General features: G+C 43.1%; 1 protein-coding gene across 6 annotated transcripts in view; it reads right to left on the bottom strand.

Annotated features, from left to right (window-relative positions):
- Window positions 1-17071, bottom strand: part of LOC111969216 (activating molecule in BECN1-regulated autophagy protein 1B) — a 101648-nt gene that overhangs the window by 26888 nt on the left and 57689 nt on the right. For all 6 annotated transcript variants that reach the window (XM_023995213.1, XM_023995215.1, XM_023995216.1 and 3 more), the window contains 2 exons: window positions 7695-7883; window positions 5504-5658 (listed from right to left, as the gene is read on the bottom strand). In XM_023995213.1, the coding sequence (XP_023850981.1) occupies window positions 5504-5658; window positions 7695-7883 (344 nt within the window). The remainder of the gene's footprint in view (window positions 1-5503; window positions 5659-7694; window positions 7884-17071) is intronic.

Below are 17071 nucleotides of genomic sequence, written 5' to 3'. Positions count from 1 at the left end.
TTGTCACTGAACAAAGGGGGGGGGGTCAAAATCAAAAGTAACAGTCAGTATCTGGTGTGGCCACCAGCTGCATTAAGTACTGCAGTGCATCTCCTCCTCATGGACTGCACCAGATTTGCCAGTTCTTGCTGTGAGATGTTACCCCACTCTTCCACCRAGGCACCTGCAAGTTCCCGGACATTTCTGGGGGGAATGGTCCTAGCCCTCACCCTCCGATCCAACAGGTCCCAGACGTGCTTAATGGGATTGAGATCCGGGCTCTTCGCTGGCCATGGCAGAACACTGACATTCCGGTCTTGCAGAAAATCACGCACAGAACGAGCAGTATGGCTGGTGGCATTGTCATGTCAGGATGAGCCTGCAGGAAGGGTACTACATGAGGGAGGAGGATGTCTTCCCTGTAACGCACAGCGTTGAGATTGCCTGCAATGACAACATGCTCAGTCCGATGATGCTGTGACACACCGCCCCAGACCATGACGGACCCTCCACCTCCCAATCGATCCCGCTCCAGAGTACAGGCCTCGGTGTAACGCTAATTCCTTCGATGATAAACGCGAATCCGACCATCACCCCTGGTGAGACAAAACCGCGACTCGTCAGTGAAGAGCACTTTTTGCCAGTCCTGTCTGGTCCAGCGACTGTGGGTTTGTGCCATTAGGAAACGTTGTTGACTGTTATTGTCTGGTGAGGACCTGCCTTACAACAGGCCTACAAGCTCTCAGTCCAGCCTCTCTCAGCCTATTGCAGACAGTCTGAGCACTGATGGAGGGATTGTGCGTTCCTGGTGTAACTCGGGCAGTTGTTGCAATCCTGTACCTGTCCCGCAGGTGTGATGTTCGGATGTACCGATCCTGTGCCGGTGTTGTTACACGTGGTCCACCACTGCGAGTACGATCAGCTGTCCGTCCTGTCTCCCTGTAGCGCTGTCTTAAGCGTCTCACAGTACGGACATTGCAATTTATTGCCCTGGCCACATCTGCAATCCTCATGCTTCCTTTCAGCATGCCTAAGGCACGTTCACGCAGATGAGCAGGGACCCTGGGCATATTTCTTTTGGTGTTTTTCCGAGTCAGTAGAAAGACCTCTTTAGGGTCCTAAGTTTTCATAACTGTSACCTTAATTGCCTACCGTCTATAAGCTGTTAGTATCTTAACGACCGTTCCACAGGTGCATGTTCATTAATTGTTTATGGTTCATTGAACAAGTATGGGAAACAGTGTTAAAACCCTTTACAATGAAGATCTGTGAAGTTATTTGGATTTTTACGAATTATCTTTGAAAGACAGGGTCCTGAAAAAGGGATGTTTCTTTTTTTGTTGAGTTCATATAAACTCCAGTTGTACTTTATCAAAGTCGGCTATGGACACCAGGCCTGGTTTCCCAGATTTTTCATTGTGTTCTATTGTTTCAAGTACTTRTCTTATATTACCTCCAATGTATTGTCCATGTAAAAAAAAATGAGGATGAATAATATCTGAGAATACCTTATAAATTCTATGCCCTAAGCATTTTGCAAGAATTGTAAAAGGCCTCCAATGTTTTTTATGGACTGGATCTTTATACACTGCTCAAAAAAATAAAGGGAACACTTAAACAACACAATGTAACTCCAAGTCAATCACACTTCTGTGAAATCAAACTGTCCACTTAGGAAGCAACACTGATTGACAATAAATTTCACATGCTGTTGTGTAAATGGAATAGACAACAGGTGGAAATTATAGGCAATTAGCAAGACACCCCCAATAAAGGAGTGGTTCTGCAGGTGGTGACACAGACCACTTCTCAGTTCCTATGCTTCCTGCTGATGTTTTGGTCACTTTTGAATGCTGGCGGTGCTTTCACTCTAGTGGTAGCATGAGACGGAGTCTACAACCACACAAGTGGCTCAGGTAGTGCAGCTCATCCAGGATGGCACAACAATGCGAGCTGTGGCAAGAAGGTTTGCTGTGTCTGTCAGCGTAGTGTCCAGAGCATGGCGGCGCTACCAGGAGACAGGCCAGTACATCAGGAGACGTGGAGGAGGCCGTAGGAGGGCAACAACCCAGCAGCAGGACCACTACCTCCGCCTTTGTGCAAGAAGGAGCAGAAGAGCACTGCCAGAGCCCTGCAAAATGACCTCCAGCAGGCCACAAATGTGCATGTGTCTGCTCAAATGGTCAGAAACAGACTCCATGAGGGTGGTATGAGGGCCCGACGTCCACAGGTGGGGTTGTGCTTACAGCCCAACACCGTGCAGGACGTTTGGCATTTGCCAGAGAACACCAAGATTGGCAAATTCGCCACTGGCGCCCTGTGCTCTTCACAGATGAAAGCAGGTTCACACTGAGCACATGTGACAGACGTGACAGTCTGAGACGCCGTGGAGAACGTTCTGCTGCCTGCAACATCCTCCAGCATGACCGGTTTGGTGGTGGGTCAGTCATGGTGTGGGGTGGCATTTCTTTGGGGGGCCGCACAGCCCTCCATGGGCTCGCCAGAGGTAGCCTGACTGCCATTAGTTACCGAGATGAGATCCTCAGACCCCTTGTGAGACCATATGCTGGTGCAGTTGGCCCTGGGTTCCTCCTAATGCAAGACAATGCTAGACCTCATGTGGCTGGAGTGTGTCAGCAGTTCCTGCAAGAGGAAGGCATTGATGCTATGGACTGGCCCGCCCGTTCCCCAGACCTGAATCCATTTGAGCACATCTGGGACATCATGTCTCGCTCCATCACCAACGCCACGTTGCACCACAGACTGTCCAGGAGTTGGCGGATGCTTTAGTCCAGGTCTGGGAGAGATCCCTCAGGAGACCATCCGCCACCTCATCAGGAGCATGCCCAGGCGTTGTAGGGAGGTCATACAGGCACGTGGAGGCCACACACACTACTGAGCCTCATTTTGACTTGTTTTAAGGACATTACGTATCAAGTTGGATCAGCCTGTAGTGTGGTTTTCCACTTTAATTTTGAGTGTGACTCCAAATCCAGACCTCCATGGGTTGATAAATTTGATTTCCATTGATAATTTTTGTGTGATTTTGTTGTCAGCACATTCAACTATGTAAAGAAAAAAGTATTTAATAAGAATAGTTCATTCATTCAGATCTAGGATGTGTTATTTTAGTGTTCCCTTTATTTTTTTGAGCAGTGTATTTACCACTTGGATCCTGTTTCAGTAGTAATGAAATCTGACCTTGTTGAGTGTCTGATAATCTACCATGTATATAGGAGTGGTTAAAACATGCTAATAACGGTCCTSTGAGTATATCAAAAAAGTTATGTATACTTCCACTGGTATGCCATCCAGCCCTGGAGTTTTCCCAGCCTTAAAGGCTTTAACTGCGTCAAGAAGTTYCTCCTCTGTAATTTGGCCTTCACATGAGTCTTTCTGTACAGCTGTTAATTTTACATTATTAATATAAAAAACATCCATACAATTAGCTTTGGTTAATGGAGATGGAGGAGACAAATGAAAACATATGCTTAAAGTACTTTACTTCCGCTTGGTGCATTTTCCCATATTCCATCCAGTTTGCTTTATTTTTAATAATATATTACACTTGATCTTGAATAAGTTCCTCTATTTCTTTTTGTTTTTCCTCTAACTTATTCTGACCCTCTAGRGTACAGTTTTTATTGCTATCTATCTGTACTGTTAGTCCTTCCATTTCCTTTGTTAATATGGACTCTTGACCTAAATTGCTTTTGTTTTAGAGATGAGTACTGAATTGCATGGCCTCTAAAGGCACATTTAAAAGTGTCCCATACAATAAGTGGATCTTATGTCGGAAATAGTCCGTTATAAATTCTTCTGTCCTAGTTAAAAACAAGTTATCATCCAATAGGCTTCAATTAAATTTCCAATATCCTCTCCCACATGTAAATTATGTAAGAGTAACATAAATGCCAATCATGTGATGATCCGAGCCAAGTTATTAACGCTTTGAGAAAAAACGCTTTGAGAAAAACACCTCTTAGTTCACTTCAAATCAGAGATGGGCTTTGATGCGCCGTGTGGCAGCTTTAAAAACAAAAAACAATATTCACAATTTGTTCAATTAGATTTGGCTAATTATGGCTCTCTTCAGACCATGTAACTGTTCAGTTAGAAAACTTATGTCACAACAATTTCACCACTGGCAATGTGAGAAGTTTAGAGTTAGAATAGTTACTGGTGCCGCACCCCCCCACCCCCAAAGTTAAAATGTCATCTCAATTATCATATAGCCTAGTTGCCAGGGCTACATGGCATCTTCAAAAATTGGGAGGGACGGARAWCAGTCTCACAAACAGCAAGAGGCAGAGACAGAAAGACAACATCAAAGTGGCACCCTGGTGTTGTTTTTCCTGCTTTCATCAAGGCCTCTGAGGGCTGACTCTGGTGTGACCATGGGACACCGGGCTGTGTTCTGGGTCACTGGGATGTCACAGATGGATCCCTGGTTCCAAGCCCTGCATCATAAACACTTTACCCCTCATCCTTCATACACTACCTACCACAACCCCTGTTACATTCTGATACATGTACAGCCAAAACAGAGTCRCATATTGAGCCTCCAAACACAGAAAACTTTCGAAGACTCTTCATTACTATTTAAGTGTKGCACATTGTGCGATTGTGTAAACGGTGTGGTACATTGTCTAAATGGTCATCTGAATTATAAAAAAAATGGTTGCCTCAACAAAAAAAACATGTTTCACAGTTTGTAACTGTGTTATGTGTGTAACACATCAAGACTGTAACAGCAGACAMGTTCCTCTGAAAGAGGAAAGGGAACACACTGTATGTAGTGTGATCAGCCAAAGGGCCACGAGAGATCAAGGGGTCGATTAAAGACTAAATGAGATGTGCATAACCATGATTCTACTTGGGGTCTAGCCACAGAAGTTTCTCAATTACACTAGCTCACTTTGCACTGCTGGAATGTAAAAGGCTAGAGCCAGCACCTGGAGGCATGTGAAAATKCTCTGATTGTAAGCCCATTTTCTACCCCCATCTTGTTGGAAATAAAGATATTTGGTACCTTCAGAATCCAGTTGAAGTAGAGTCAATGCAGGCTYTGCCAGCACTGGTTYGATTRTTTGGGGTTGCTAATCTGGCTGGCCATTGTGAGAGGGCTGGAGCTGGGAGGGTATTATTCAGCTACTGTGCTGTACTGAATTGTAATGTCTGTCTCACGTTCCTCCTCAGTTGGTTAGAGATAATGGGGGGGAAATCTATTGTTCATCCCCCCCAAATGATGGAGTTAAAGTAGCTATTTATAAAGAGTCATACTCTTTGCCAGCCAGAAGAAGCTCATCATTTACAATGTTCTTTACCTCCAGATTTGGGAGGTTTCATTTGGTTACTGTCACCCTGAAGATGCTTACAGATGATTTGGGTCTAGGTTCTTGCTGGCATTTTCAAGTTCAATGCAAATCAACCTGAATCAACATGCATTGATGAAAGTGCAAATAAATGGCATAATACCTTGTTGTTCCTGAAATTCCAAGGGGTTAACGTTGGCCAAACTCACCCTCATGGAAGTCTCTCCACCATGGGGCTGCTGCAGGCGTAACACTTGCGCTACCATGTGGTCTGTGTTGTGATGGAGMAGGATCCTACGAGAGGCCAAGCCCACCATCACATAGTGGCCCATTGGGGACAGGCTGACAGAAATGGCATTAGGACCTAGACAAAGAAGAGATGGTTAGGCTACTTTCTGTTGAGCATGGATGGGTTTGGCATATAAACTTAAAGCAAATATTGAACACCTTTTGTCATGGTTTTACTTGAGGGCCTAAAAGCAGTATTTACATTCTGACTGAAACACTCCATACTGTAAATTGCTTTATATATAATTGGGATTGCATTCTGAGTGTCTCTATTGACTAAGCAGCTATAAATAACAGACAACAGGAACCATTAAATTAAACTGTCCTGCCTTCTCTGATGCCTTAGATGCCTGTTACTGTACAAGCAGGCTACTGCAAGTCATGTTTAATTTCATAACAAACCAGTGAAGTATTTCTTAATGAATGGTTTTAATGGTTTTTGACGACAGATGAATGTTTGTTCCCACTTGAGAAACATACGGTAAAACAACCGCTCTCATTAAAGGCAACCATTTGGAAACCGATGATATTATCCAGTTAGGAATCTGGATTATATCCAAAATGGAGAGTCTCTCCCTGTTGAATACAGCCTGCACCTGCTAAAAATCTAAAAGGTATATTTGTGTACTTGATTAAGCTATTGCCTAGTCTTTATGATTGGTAAGTGTTTGTACTGCTCGCAAGAGTAGATTAACTGTGAATTACTGTGTTCACAGCTACTTTGGGTCCAGACCTGCTCTAAATAATTTGCTTTGAATTTATGGCTAAGCTAATTAAGTAGGCCTCCCACATTCCCATATCTACTTACCACCAAAAATCTGTTGCTTAGATTAAAGCTTTAATTTGCCTTTTTCAATCTTCCTGCTTAATACGCCTTCATTAATAGATTACAATTTACACAATAMTGCTGAAATATATATTTACATTTTTTTTWATTTGACCTTTATTTAACTAGGCAAGTCCGTTAAGAACAAATTCTTATTTACAATGACGGCCTGCACCGGCCAAACCTTAATCCGGACGCCGCTGGGCCAATTGTGCGCCGCCCTATGGGATTCCCAATCACGGCCGGTTGTGATACAGCCTGGAAACGAACCAGGGTCTGTAGTGACGCCTCAAGCACGGAGATGCAGTGCCTTAGACCACAACGCCACGCGGGAGCTCAAAATGGGACTTTAAAGATTGTAAGATTGATATGACAGCACAGAATATATATTTCGAAGAACTCCTTAAAGTCCATGGCCCGGGGGGGCGGAGGTATTTTTGGGCTTACTACAATTATATTTCATACATGTATGGTCATGTGAAATTGTCCAATAAGACCCCATTAAGTTGTTTGGCTGCCATATTGGAAAAAGGCTTCTATGGGGTTAATGCGGAAATTCTGTGATGGCCCAGTATCTACAAATCTTTTTAAAACACAGTTTTTTCTAGTTGTCTGTGCAATTTGGTGCCTCTATCACCAAAGTTACAATTCAAAAACATAGCGGCCCCATTACTAGGGATGGGCACGGTTATTTGAATACTCGAAAATCAGAGCGGACGTTAGTCTTCGATTACCTGCGAGGGTGTATTATTTTATTATATATCTGATATTGCAACATACAAGGATATATATACCAGGACATTCAACATTTTTATAAAACAAACGTTTCACAGTTTTTATGAGTGAGCCCCATAAAAAAAAAACTTCCTGTAGACTAGGCTACACACTTTTCAAGCGTGTAACTWACTGTCGTCAATCAAAGCAGCACTACAGTCAGAGGCTCCATGCGTAGAAAGTARAGTGGGAGATTTCTAATCAATGCAAAATGTAATTACAATTACAGAATTAAGTTGTCTAAATGAGAAGGGGTAGGCTGTTGTTTAATATGGAGTTGTTGTAGACAAGGACGGGGATCGCAGCAAAATAGCATAAATGRTCCTTGCTAGCTGGCTAATTTAACTGGCTAGAGTAGTTAGCTAGCTTYTTCAAATAGATGTGACGCAGTCAAGACAGACACTACCAGATGAGGTGATAGATCAAGTACAAGGGAGGAGAAAAAACCCGCAGACACTCGGCCCTTCGTAGAATGAGTTTGACACACGTGCTTAATAGAGACAATGACTCACCGAATCTCTTGGAGTAGAGCATCTCTCCCAGGTTGTGAGGCGCCAGAGAGTAGATGGCCAGGATGCCCTCGTCTGGGAAGCCCCGCTGGCTGCTGGGTATGAACACAGCCAGGAGCTGCCCGTCTGCAGAGATGTCACAGCTGGCGTCATTGTAGATCTTGCAGTTCTGCACCAGCACGTTGACAGAGGCTGCAGTGGAGGAGACAAGACAGATGTGAGCGTTCAGTTTCACACATCTCCCACTGTGTACATGTCTGGTGCACATCGACTATACAAAGAGGGCATGTTGTAAAACAGGTGAATGTCTCAGAAGTTTGAAGGGAGAATGCAAGGAGAAGAAAGGTTGACATTAGCATTCAATCATATTTTGTTGCTCTCAGACAGCGGGGATAAATGTTTGTTAACAATACTGGTCATATTATTCACACTCAAATAAGTCCTAAACTAGTCCATATTGCATTGACATAGTAAATTGCTTTAAAAAAGAAAGAATAGTTCCCATTTCCAATAAACCTCCAGACAGCATTGCTAAGAAAACAAATGCTAATTTCAGTCTGTTCAAAAATATTTACCGAAAGTTAGACTTGAAAAAGGCATTGAATATTTATTTTGCCATTGATCTTAATGTTCCATTCCAACACCCGGCATCATCCCTTCCCGTCTCCCTAGAGACAACAATCCAAAACATGATTAAGTCATTTCTCAAAGAAGGCTGAGAGCGGCGGCTATATTAACACATAACTCCCCTCCAAGATACTGTAAGGAGAAGGGAAGTAATACTGTTAATGACTATACTGACAACCTGATGTATTGATGGAAATAGGCTAAATAAAATGCATTCCATTTTCCGAGGAGAAACTATCCACAAGCACATTGGCAATGTCATGCAATTTAGATTGTATCAGCCATTCAACATCCACAAGAAAAAACAGCTCTCCTAAAAGCTAAGGGTCCCAAATAAGAGTATAAAACGGTTAGTGTTTCTTTTACAAAGAAAGGGTACCCTTATGGCAAGCTGTGCCAAAGCGAACAAATGGGTCACATACAGCAGGCAGTAGAGGGATATCATCAGTTAGCTGTTAGCAGACCATGCTCCAGTTCCTCTAGCTGGTCATTGCCTGCCTACACCTTGGTTGAGGGAGCAGAGCTCTCCTTCCAATAACCTAGCCCAAGAATGTCTGTCATGGAACCAGTGAGGACCATTGTGATGGCTGGTGAGGGATGTGGTGAGGGAGGGGTGGACAGCGTGCATAGTGTATGCCCCTACACGGGGTGATCACAGCTGCTTGTGGGGAATATTTAAGCTGGGCCATGATAATTAAGTAAAGCAGTGAAGTATTAACAATGTAGGGCCGGGGCCTTGAGGGCTGTGACAGCTATAAAGCTGTGACAGCTTTATGAGCTCAATCCATCTAGCACAGCTAAATGGACAGAGTGGGCATGCCACGCATGCCTAGTGAAGCAGCAACTTGTGCTTTCACAAACAAATACACTAAACTTGTATAGGGTACACTGTATACAATGTATGAGTAACTGAGAGTTGAGCACAGTTGTCAGTTACAATGTTGAGAAAGTTCACTAGCCTCCAGATAACACGTGTATGCACGGTTCTAGATTTCAGTTATCTCCTGTGGCTCCGTATAAATTAGAACATGTAGACTATATTTAAAAACCACTTCAAAAACTGCCAAAAAAAAATACTGCCAAAAAGCAGTACAATTCCCATGACTTAGACTGCCCAAGCATGACATTGTTTTAGCAACAACAATATCAACAACAGCTAAATACATTAATGTAAGTGGAGTAACCATATTACTGGAGCAAGAAACCATTATTACATTTTCCCTTACTGTTAAGTAGCCTAATTAAAATTAATGGCTGGCCTTTCTGACAAACAACAATCTTAAGCAACAATAATCAAAATGATTTGTGTTGCGTAAGATGTATTTGTTTGTCTCGTACACAGAATGTGGGATAAGTGGATGATTGTCGAAACGAAAAGGGATACTTTATTGTCACGCACAACGCCTTCACATTCAAATGCTAAACTAATACATTTATTTACTGCGAAATTAAACCTCAAAGCCTATCAGCAATAAAATTGGCACAGCTTCCTGCCATTGCTGCCAACATACTGTGATTTGCATTTTAAGAGAACAGTCTCTACTATGCCACAGGGATGAGATGTGGCAAACATCCATAGGACGGATGGCTTTGTCTGGTGAGGGAACCGTGGCATTGTTTGGTAAACTGTTCTAGGCTTAGTGGATATTATAGCTGACCTGGGTTTAAAAAAAAGGCACTCTCTTGTGCAATATCCTGTCATCGATCAAATCGACATTGCACGTTAAGGATATGGCCATACCATTTCAAACACTCTCCTTACACAACTCCCAGACTTCCTCTTGCTCGCTCACCCTCTCTCCAAACATTATCGGGCAGTTTTTCGCACTACAAATTAGCTTTCCCCTTCAGCCCCTCACAGGCGGGATATTCTGCCAGTAATGGTGCAAAGCTCTGACTAAATCGGGATGAGAGGAGAGCAACTTTTGTGCCCCCACCCTTATGTTTCCTAATCTAGAACAGTTCTGGGAGGAGAAGATGGGAGCTTCCTGGCCATTCAGTTGAGTTTTTTTGAGGATGCTGGCTTGTGATCTCTACTCCCCCAGCAGGCATACAGTTGAAGTCGGAAGTTTACATACACCTTAGCCAAATACATTTTAACTCAGTTTTTCACAATTCCTGACATTTAATCAGAGTAAAAATTCCCTGTTTTAGGTCAGTTAGGATTACCACTTTATTTTAAGAATGTGAAATGTCAGAATAATAGTAGAGAGAATGATTTATTTCAGCTTTTATTTATTTCATCACATTCCCAGTGGGTCAGAAGTTTAAATACTCTCAATTAGTATTTGGTAGCATTGCCTTTCAATGGTTTAACTTGCGTCATCGTTTTTGGAAGCCTTCCACAAGCTTCCCACAATAAGTTGGGTGAATTTTGGCCCATTCCTCCTGACAGAGCTGGTGTAACTGAGTCAGGTTTGTAGGCCTCCTTGCTCGCACACGCTTTTTCAGTTCTGCTCCCTAATTCTCTACATGATTGAGGTCAGGGCTTTGTGATGGCCTTGACTTTGTTGTCCTTAAGCCATTTTGCCACAACTTTGGAAGGATGCTTGGAGTCATTGTCCATTTGGAAGACCCATTTGCAAACAAGCTTTAACTTCCTGACTGATGTCTTGAGATGTTGCTTCAATATATCCACATGTTGTCATCTATTTTGTGAAGTGCACCAGTCCCTCCTGCAGCAAAAGCACCCCCACAACATGATGCTGCCACCCCCTTGCTTTATGGTTGGGATGGTGTTCTTCGGCTTGCAAGCCTCCCCATTTTTTCTCCAAACATAACGATGGTCATTATGGCCAAACAGGTCTATTTTTGTTTCATCAGACCAGAGGACATTTCTCCAAAAAGTGCGATCTTTGTCCCCATGTGCAGTTGCAAACCGTAGTCTGGCTTTTTCATGGCGGTTTTGGAGCAGTGGCTTCTTCCTTGCTGAGCAGCCTTTCAGGTTGTCGATATAGGACTCGTTTTACTGTGGATATAGATACTTTTGTACCTGTTTCCTCCAGCATCTTCACAAGGTCCTTTGCTGTTGTTCTGGGATTGATTTGCACTTTTCRCACCAAAGTACGTTCATCTCTAGGAGACAGAACGYGTCTCCTTCCTGAGCGGTATGACGGCTGCGTGGTCCCATGGTGTTTATACTTGCGTACTATTGTTTGTACAGATGAACGTGGTACCTTCAGGCGTTTGGAAATTGCTCTCAAGGATGAACCAGACTTGTGGAGGTCTACAATTTGTTTCTGAGGTCTTGGCTGATTTCTTTTGATTTTCCCATGATGTCAAGCAAAGAGGCACTGAGTTTGAAGAAAGGCCTTGAAATACATCCACAGGTATACCTCCAATTGACTCAAATTATGTCAATTAGCCTATCAGAAGCTTCTAAAGCCATGACATCATTTCTGGAATGTTCCAAGCTGTTTAAAGGCACAGTCAACTCAGTGTATGTAAACTTCTAACCCACTGGAATTGTGATACAGTGAGTTATAAGTGAAATAATCCGTCTGTAAACAATTGTTGGAAAAATTACTTGTGTCATGCACAAAGTAGATGTCCTGACCGACTTGCCAAAACTATAGTTTGTTAACAAGAAATGTGTGTAGTGGTTGAAAAACGAGTTTTAATGACTTCAACTTAAGTGTATGTAAACTTCCGACTTCAACTGTATATACACGGGTCGGATTTGCAAAACAAAGTTATAACACTGCATGAAAAGCATGTCTGGTACCAACTTTGTGATATAAATGGCACTGGAATAGAATATGGCACTTAAGCTGTAACAGTGAAGAGACGTGCCACCTCTTCCATCCCAAATGTCATTAATGGGGGAAAATAACTAAATTGGAGGATGGGCAATGTAATCCCTTCCTTGGGAGTTTACTATCCCACTTCCTCCATGCCCCCACCGCTCTACAAGACATCTGAGGACACATTGGTTTTACACTTTTTGTAAGAATATGTATGGCTAGCTTTCTACGAGTGCTATTGATGTGAATGCACTGTTCCAACAACCAATTAAATKTAGCAAGAGAAGAGAGAGTGGGGCCTTTGAAAATGTTTCACGATATCGGCATGGTTCCACACTTATGCAATCTGCTTGTAACCACCAATTACTCTCCAAGAGTGAAAATACTTCTTAGCATGTGAACTAGGTCTGTGACGATAGGAGTATTGCAATATTTTGTCAAGGGCAAAAATGAAAACACGAAGCAGACCAAACTCTTTGGTCCTTTAAAAACCTGCTGTATGTAAAATATTGTGTCCTAATAGCTTGGGGAAATGAATAAATGACAACATTAGGGCTGTTTTCTGAAAGAAGTTAAATTCGCTTAGTGTTTTTTTCCTTGCCAAGATACTATAGAGTGTTGCGATACTGGTATCGTCCCGGCAGGGTTTCTGTCAGCCGGTAAATGCCGTCTTTTGGCCGATAAAATAAATTAAAAGCCAATAAATACATTTGTTGAAATATGAAGGTTTAAAAATATATACTTGTGTATTGATTTTAAAGAAAGGCATTGATGTTTATGGTTAGGTACATTGGTGCAACGACAGTGCTTTTTTCTCAAATGCGCTTGTTAAATCATCACCGTTTGTCGAAGTAGGCGCATCGATTATATGCAACGCAGGACACGCTAGATAAACTAGTAATATCATCAACCATGTGAAGTTAACTAGTGATTATGTTAAGATTGATTGTTTTTTATAAGATAAGTTTAATGCTAGCTAGCAACTTACCTTGGCTTCTTGCTGCCCTCACGTAACAGGTAGTCAGCCTGCCACGCAGGCTCCTCGTGGAGTGCAATGTAAGGCAGGTGGTTAGAGCGTTGGACTAGTAACCGGAAGATTGCAAAAACGAATCCCCGAGCTGACAAGGTAAAAATCTGTCGTTCTGCCCCTGAACAAGGCAGTTAACCCACCGTTCCTAGGCCGTCATTGAAAATAAGAATGTGTTCTTAACTGACTTGCCTAGTTAAATAAAGGTGTCCAAAAATACAGATTACCGATCGTTATGAAAACTGGAAATCGGCCCTAATTAAATCGGTCGACCTCTAATTAGCATATCAGCCAGTCTGCATTTGGCAAGTACTTCGAGATCAAGATGGGGAGAGCCATATGCATTGACTGTGATTGTATTTCAGACCCTCTGCTTTAATCATTGCTGAGAAGCTCCACACACACAAACACACACACACTGGTTGACGCATCTCTTCCTCTTTCCCAAACAGCTGTTACAGTTCATTGTTACAGGCACCACCCACATCAATTATATATGAGCAGCATTCCGGAGAGGGCCCACAGCCCAGTCTGTCTGTGGAGCTTAGTGGAGAGCCATACACACCACATTGAGTTCACAACTTACTCTCACAGAGAGGAGGAACAGGGAACATCTGCTGTACTAGCGTTCTGAAATTAAGTTCTTATCAGGAGGCAAAGTTATCATTATTGCTTTTAAATTATTTACATTCATTCCGGTGATTTACCTAGTCTTTTTTCCATAATATAAGTGTTGAGCTTTTGTTACAAATGCATAGGTCAGATTAATTCAATATTGTTTTAATTTTACACGTTTTAACTCTTGACTTCAGTTCAGGGCATCCCTGTTTGAATTCTATAACACATCAGTATTAAAAATAACTTTTCAGATTAGATGTCAATACCATAGATGTCAATACCATAAGCTCATTACAGGGCTCATGGTCCTGGGTCTGAACTCCTCCCTATGCAACTGGATCCTGGACTTCCTGACGGGCCTGATTTACAACAATGACGTGACAGCTTACAGGGAGGAGGTAGGTACTCTGACGACGTTGTGCCCATGCTTGACACACCCCAAACCTCATCAATGGGGCCACTGTGGAGACGGTCAGTAACTTCACATTTCTTTTACATTTAAGTCATTTAGCAGACGCTCTTATCCAGAGCGACTTACAAATTGGTGCATTCACCTTATGACATCCAGTGGAACAGCCACTTTACAATAGTGCATCTAAATCTTTTAAGGGGGGGGGAGGGGGGGGGGKGRGRRGGATTACTTTATCCTATCCTAGGTATTCCTTAAAGAGGTGGGGTTTCAGGTGTCTCCGGAAGGTGGTGATTGACTCCGCTGTCCTGGCGTCGTGAGGGAGTTTGTTCCACCATTGGGGGGCCAGAGCAGCGAACAGTTGTGACTGGGCTGAGCGGGAACTGTACTTCCTCAGTGGTAGGGAGGCAAGCAGGCCAGAGGTGGATGAACACATCTCAGACAAGCTGAAATGGTCTAACCAAACGGACACCGTGGTGAAGGCACGACAGCGACTCTTCAACCCATGCATGTGTAGAAATTCGGTCTGTCCCTGAGGTCCCTCAAAGGGTTCTACAAGAGCACGATCGAGAGCATACTGTAGGGCTGCATCACAGTCTGGAATGGCAACTACACTGCCGCGGACCGCAAGGCTCTTCAGAGGGTGATATGTGCGGCCGAACACACCATTGGGTGCACACTGCTTGCCCTACAGGAAACCTACAACACCAGGTTTCACAGGAAGGCCAAGAAGATCATCAAGGACCCCAGMMACGCCCTGCTCTCCCTGCTTCAATCCCTCAGACAACGCAGAAACGTCATGGCAAAAACTGGCAAGATTGGCAAATAGTTTCTACCTCAGACCATCAGGCAGCAGATTAGCCACCACTAGTCAGCTATCTGCTCCCCCCTCACCCCTGCTAGTCCCCCTATGGATACCCTCCCCCCTCCACACTTCCCCTATGGACATTTCTAAAATCACATTGCTGGGAGTGGGTGAGTCACATCTCACCAACCTGAGGTATATTGTTGGGTAAAAAAAACTAAAATTAAGGGCAGGGTTCCCCAACTGGCAGGCTCGCGGGTGATTTTTTATGGTCCCCCAAGTCTTTTAGCAAAAATAAATATACTTTATTTTCCTTTTTTTTTGGGGACATAAGACCGTAAAAACACCAGCAAATCAGCTCCAAGTGATTTTAATTTAGGAAATCTGTTCCAAAGTATTCCCACACATAATAGAGAGAGATACAGTGCCTTCAGAAAATGTTCACACCTTGACGTTTTCCACATTTTGTTGTGTTACAGGCCTTCACATAAAACCCCATATCATCAAAGTGGAATTATGTTTTTTTGAAATTTTTACAAATTAAAAATGAAAAGCTGAATTGTCTTGAGTCAATAAGTATTCAACCCCTTTGTTATGGCAAGCCTAAATAAATTCAGACGTAAACATTTGCAAGGACACTGTGACAATAATAATTTTTACCATGATTTTTGGATGATTACCTCATCTCTGTACCCCACACATACAATTATCTGTAAGGCCCCTCAGTCGAGCAATGAAGTACAAACACAGATTCAACCACAAAGGCAAGTGAGGTTTTCCAATGCCTCGCAATCAATCTATTGGTAGATTACATTTATTTTATTATGTATATCCCTTAGAGCATGGGTGTCAAACTCTGGCCCGCGGGCCAGATTTGGCCCGCGGGGTAATTATATTTGGCCCGCGAGACAATACCAAATTACTACTAGAGCTGGCCCGCCGGTATTATACAGCGCATTCACCGCTAATACTACGAATCCCATAATGCTCTGCTGTTGTTTTCGCGCGCCAATCAGGACAGGACCCAGAAACGCCCTCTCCTCTGTGACAGTAGTCATAGCAACATAGACGCTACAACTGTCAGCGCGCTATCCCTTCCCAAAAATGGCGAAAAGAAAGGCAGAAAACAGGAGCTTTCTGGACAAGTGGGGTGAGCAGAATATCTTCTCTGTGACATCTCGAGCCATTCGATGCGCTGAACCTGCAGCTTCAGGGGCGGGGCGCATCATCACAGACATGTACGCTGCAGTGAGGGCCTTTAAAACTAAACTGTGCCTGTGGGAGAATCAATGCTGCAAGGAAACCATTGCCATTCCCTGCTGCCAAACCATAAAAGCGCAGATCTCTACCGCCGTGTTCCCATGCGCACAGTTTGCTGAAAAACTCAGTGTTCTCGCCGCTGAGTTTAGCCGGCGATTGCCGACTTCGATGTCCGAAATGTAGGTTTGAACTGCTTAGTAATCCCTTCGCAGTTGATGTGGAAAATGCACCAACCAACATCCAAATGGAGCTGATTGAACTCCAGTGCAACGACACGCTGAAGTCAAAGTATGATGCTGTGGGCGCCGCACAGTTTCCACGGTTCATCCCTGACACAATGCCTCAGCTCCGCACCCAAGCTGCTCAGATGCTTCCATGTTCGGCAGCACTTTCTATGCGAGCAACTTTTCTCCTCGATGAAGATGACCAAAACAACTCACAGGAGACGTCTGACTGATGAACACCTTCGCTCGATACTGAGGATTTCTTCAGCTCAGAGCCTGAGCCCAGACATTGATGAACTAGCATCCAGAAGAGATGCCAGGTATCTGGCTTGGGCACATCAGATTAGATCAGTGTGCAATAATTAATGTTTTCTTTGTGCACTTTTTCTTGCTACAAGGCATGGGCTTGAATGGTTGATTGATTTATTATCATTTTATTGTAAAATTATTAGCCAGTGGAAAAGTTTATTTTGGTATTTAAATCAGAAGGCTGCAAATAGAAAAGAGGCATACAATTTTTATTTAAATTTTATTTATTTACTTTATCAATAATGCATTGATATTCATTTGAAATTCGATTTTGCATGTCTCCACTATTAAATTATATATTGTATGGTAATAAGCGATGCTTGTTCCATATTCAATGTTAAAGCAAAACTTGTTTGGG

Source organism: Salvelinus sp. IW2-2015, linkage group LG10, assembly GCF_002910315.2.
Source record: "Salvelinus sp. IW2-2015 linkage group LG10, ASM291031v2, whole genome shotgun sequence".
Classification (NCBI taxonomy): domain Eukaryota; kingdom Metazoa; phylum Chordata; class Actinopteri; order Salmoniformes; family Salmonidae; genus Salvelinus; species Salvelinus sp. IW2-2015.
The sequence above is the reverse complement of the archived record's forward strand: the minus strand, read 5'-3'. Positions and strand labels throughout refer to the sequence as shown.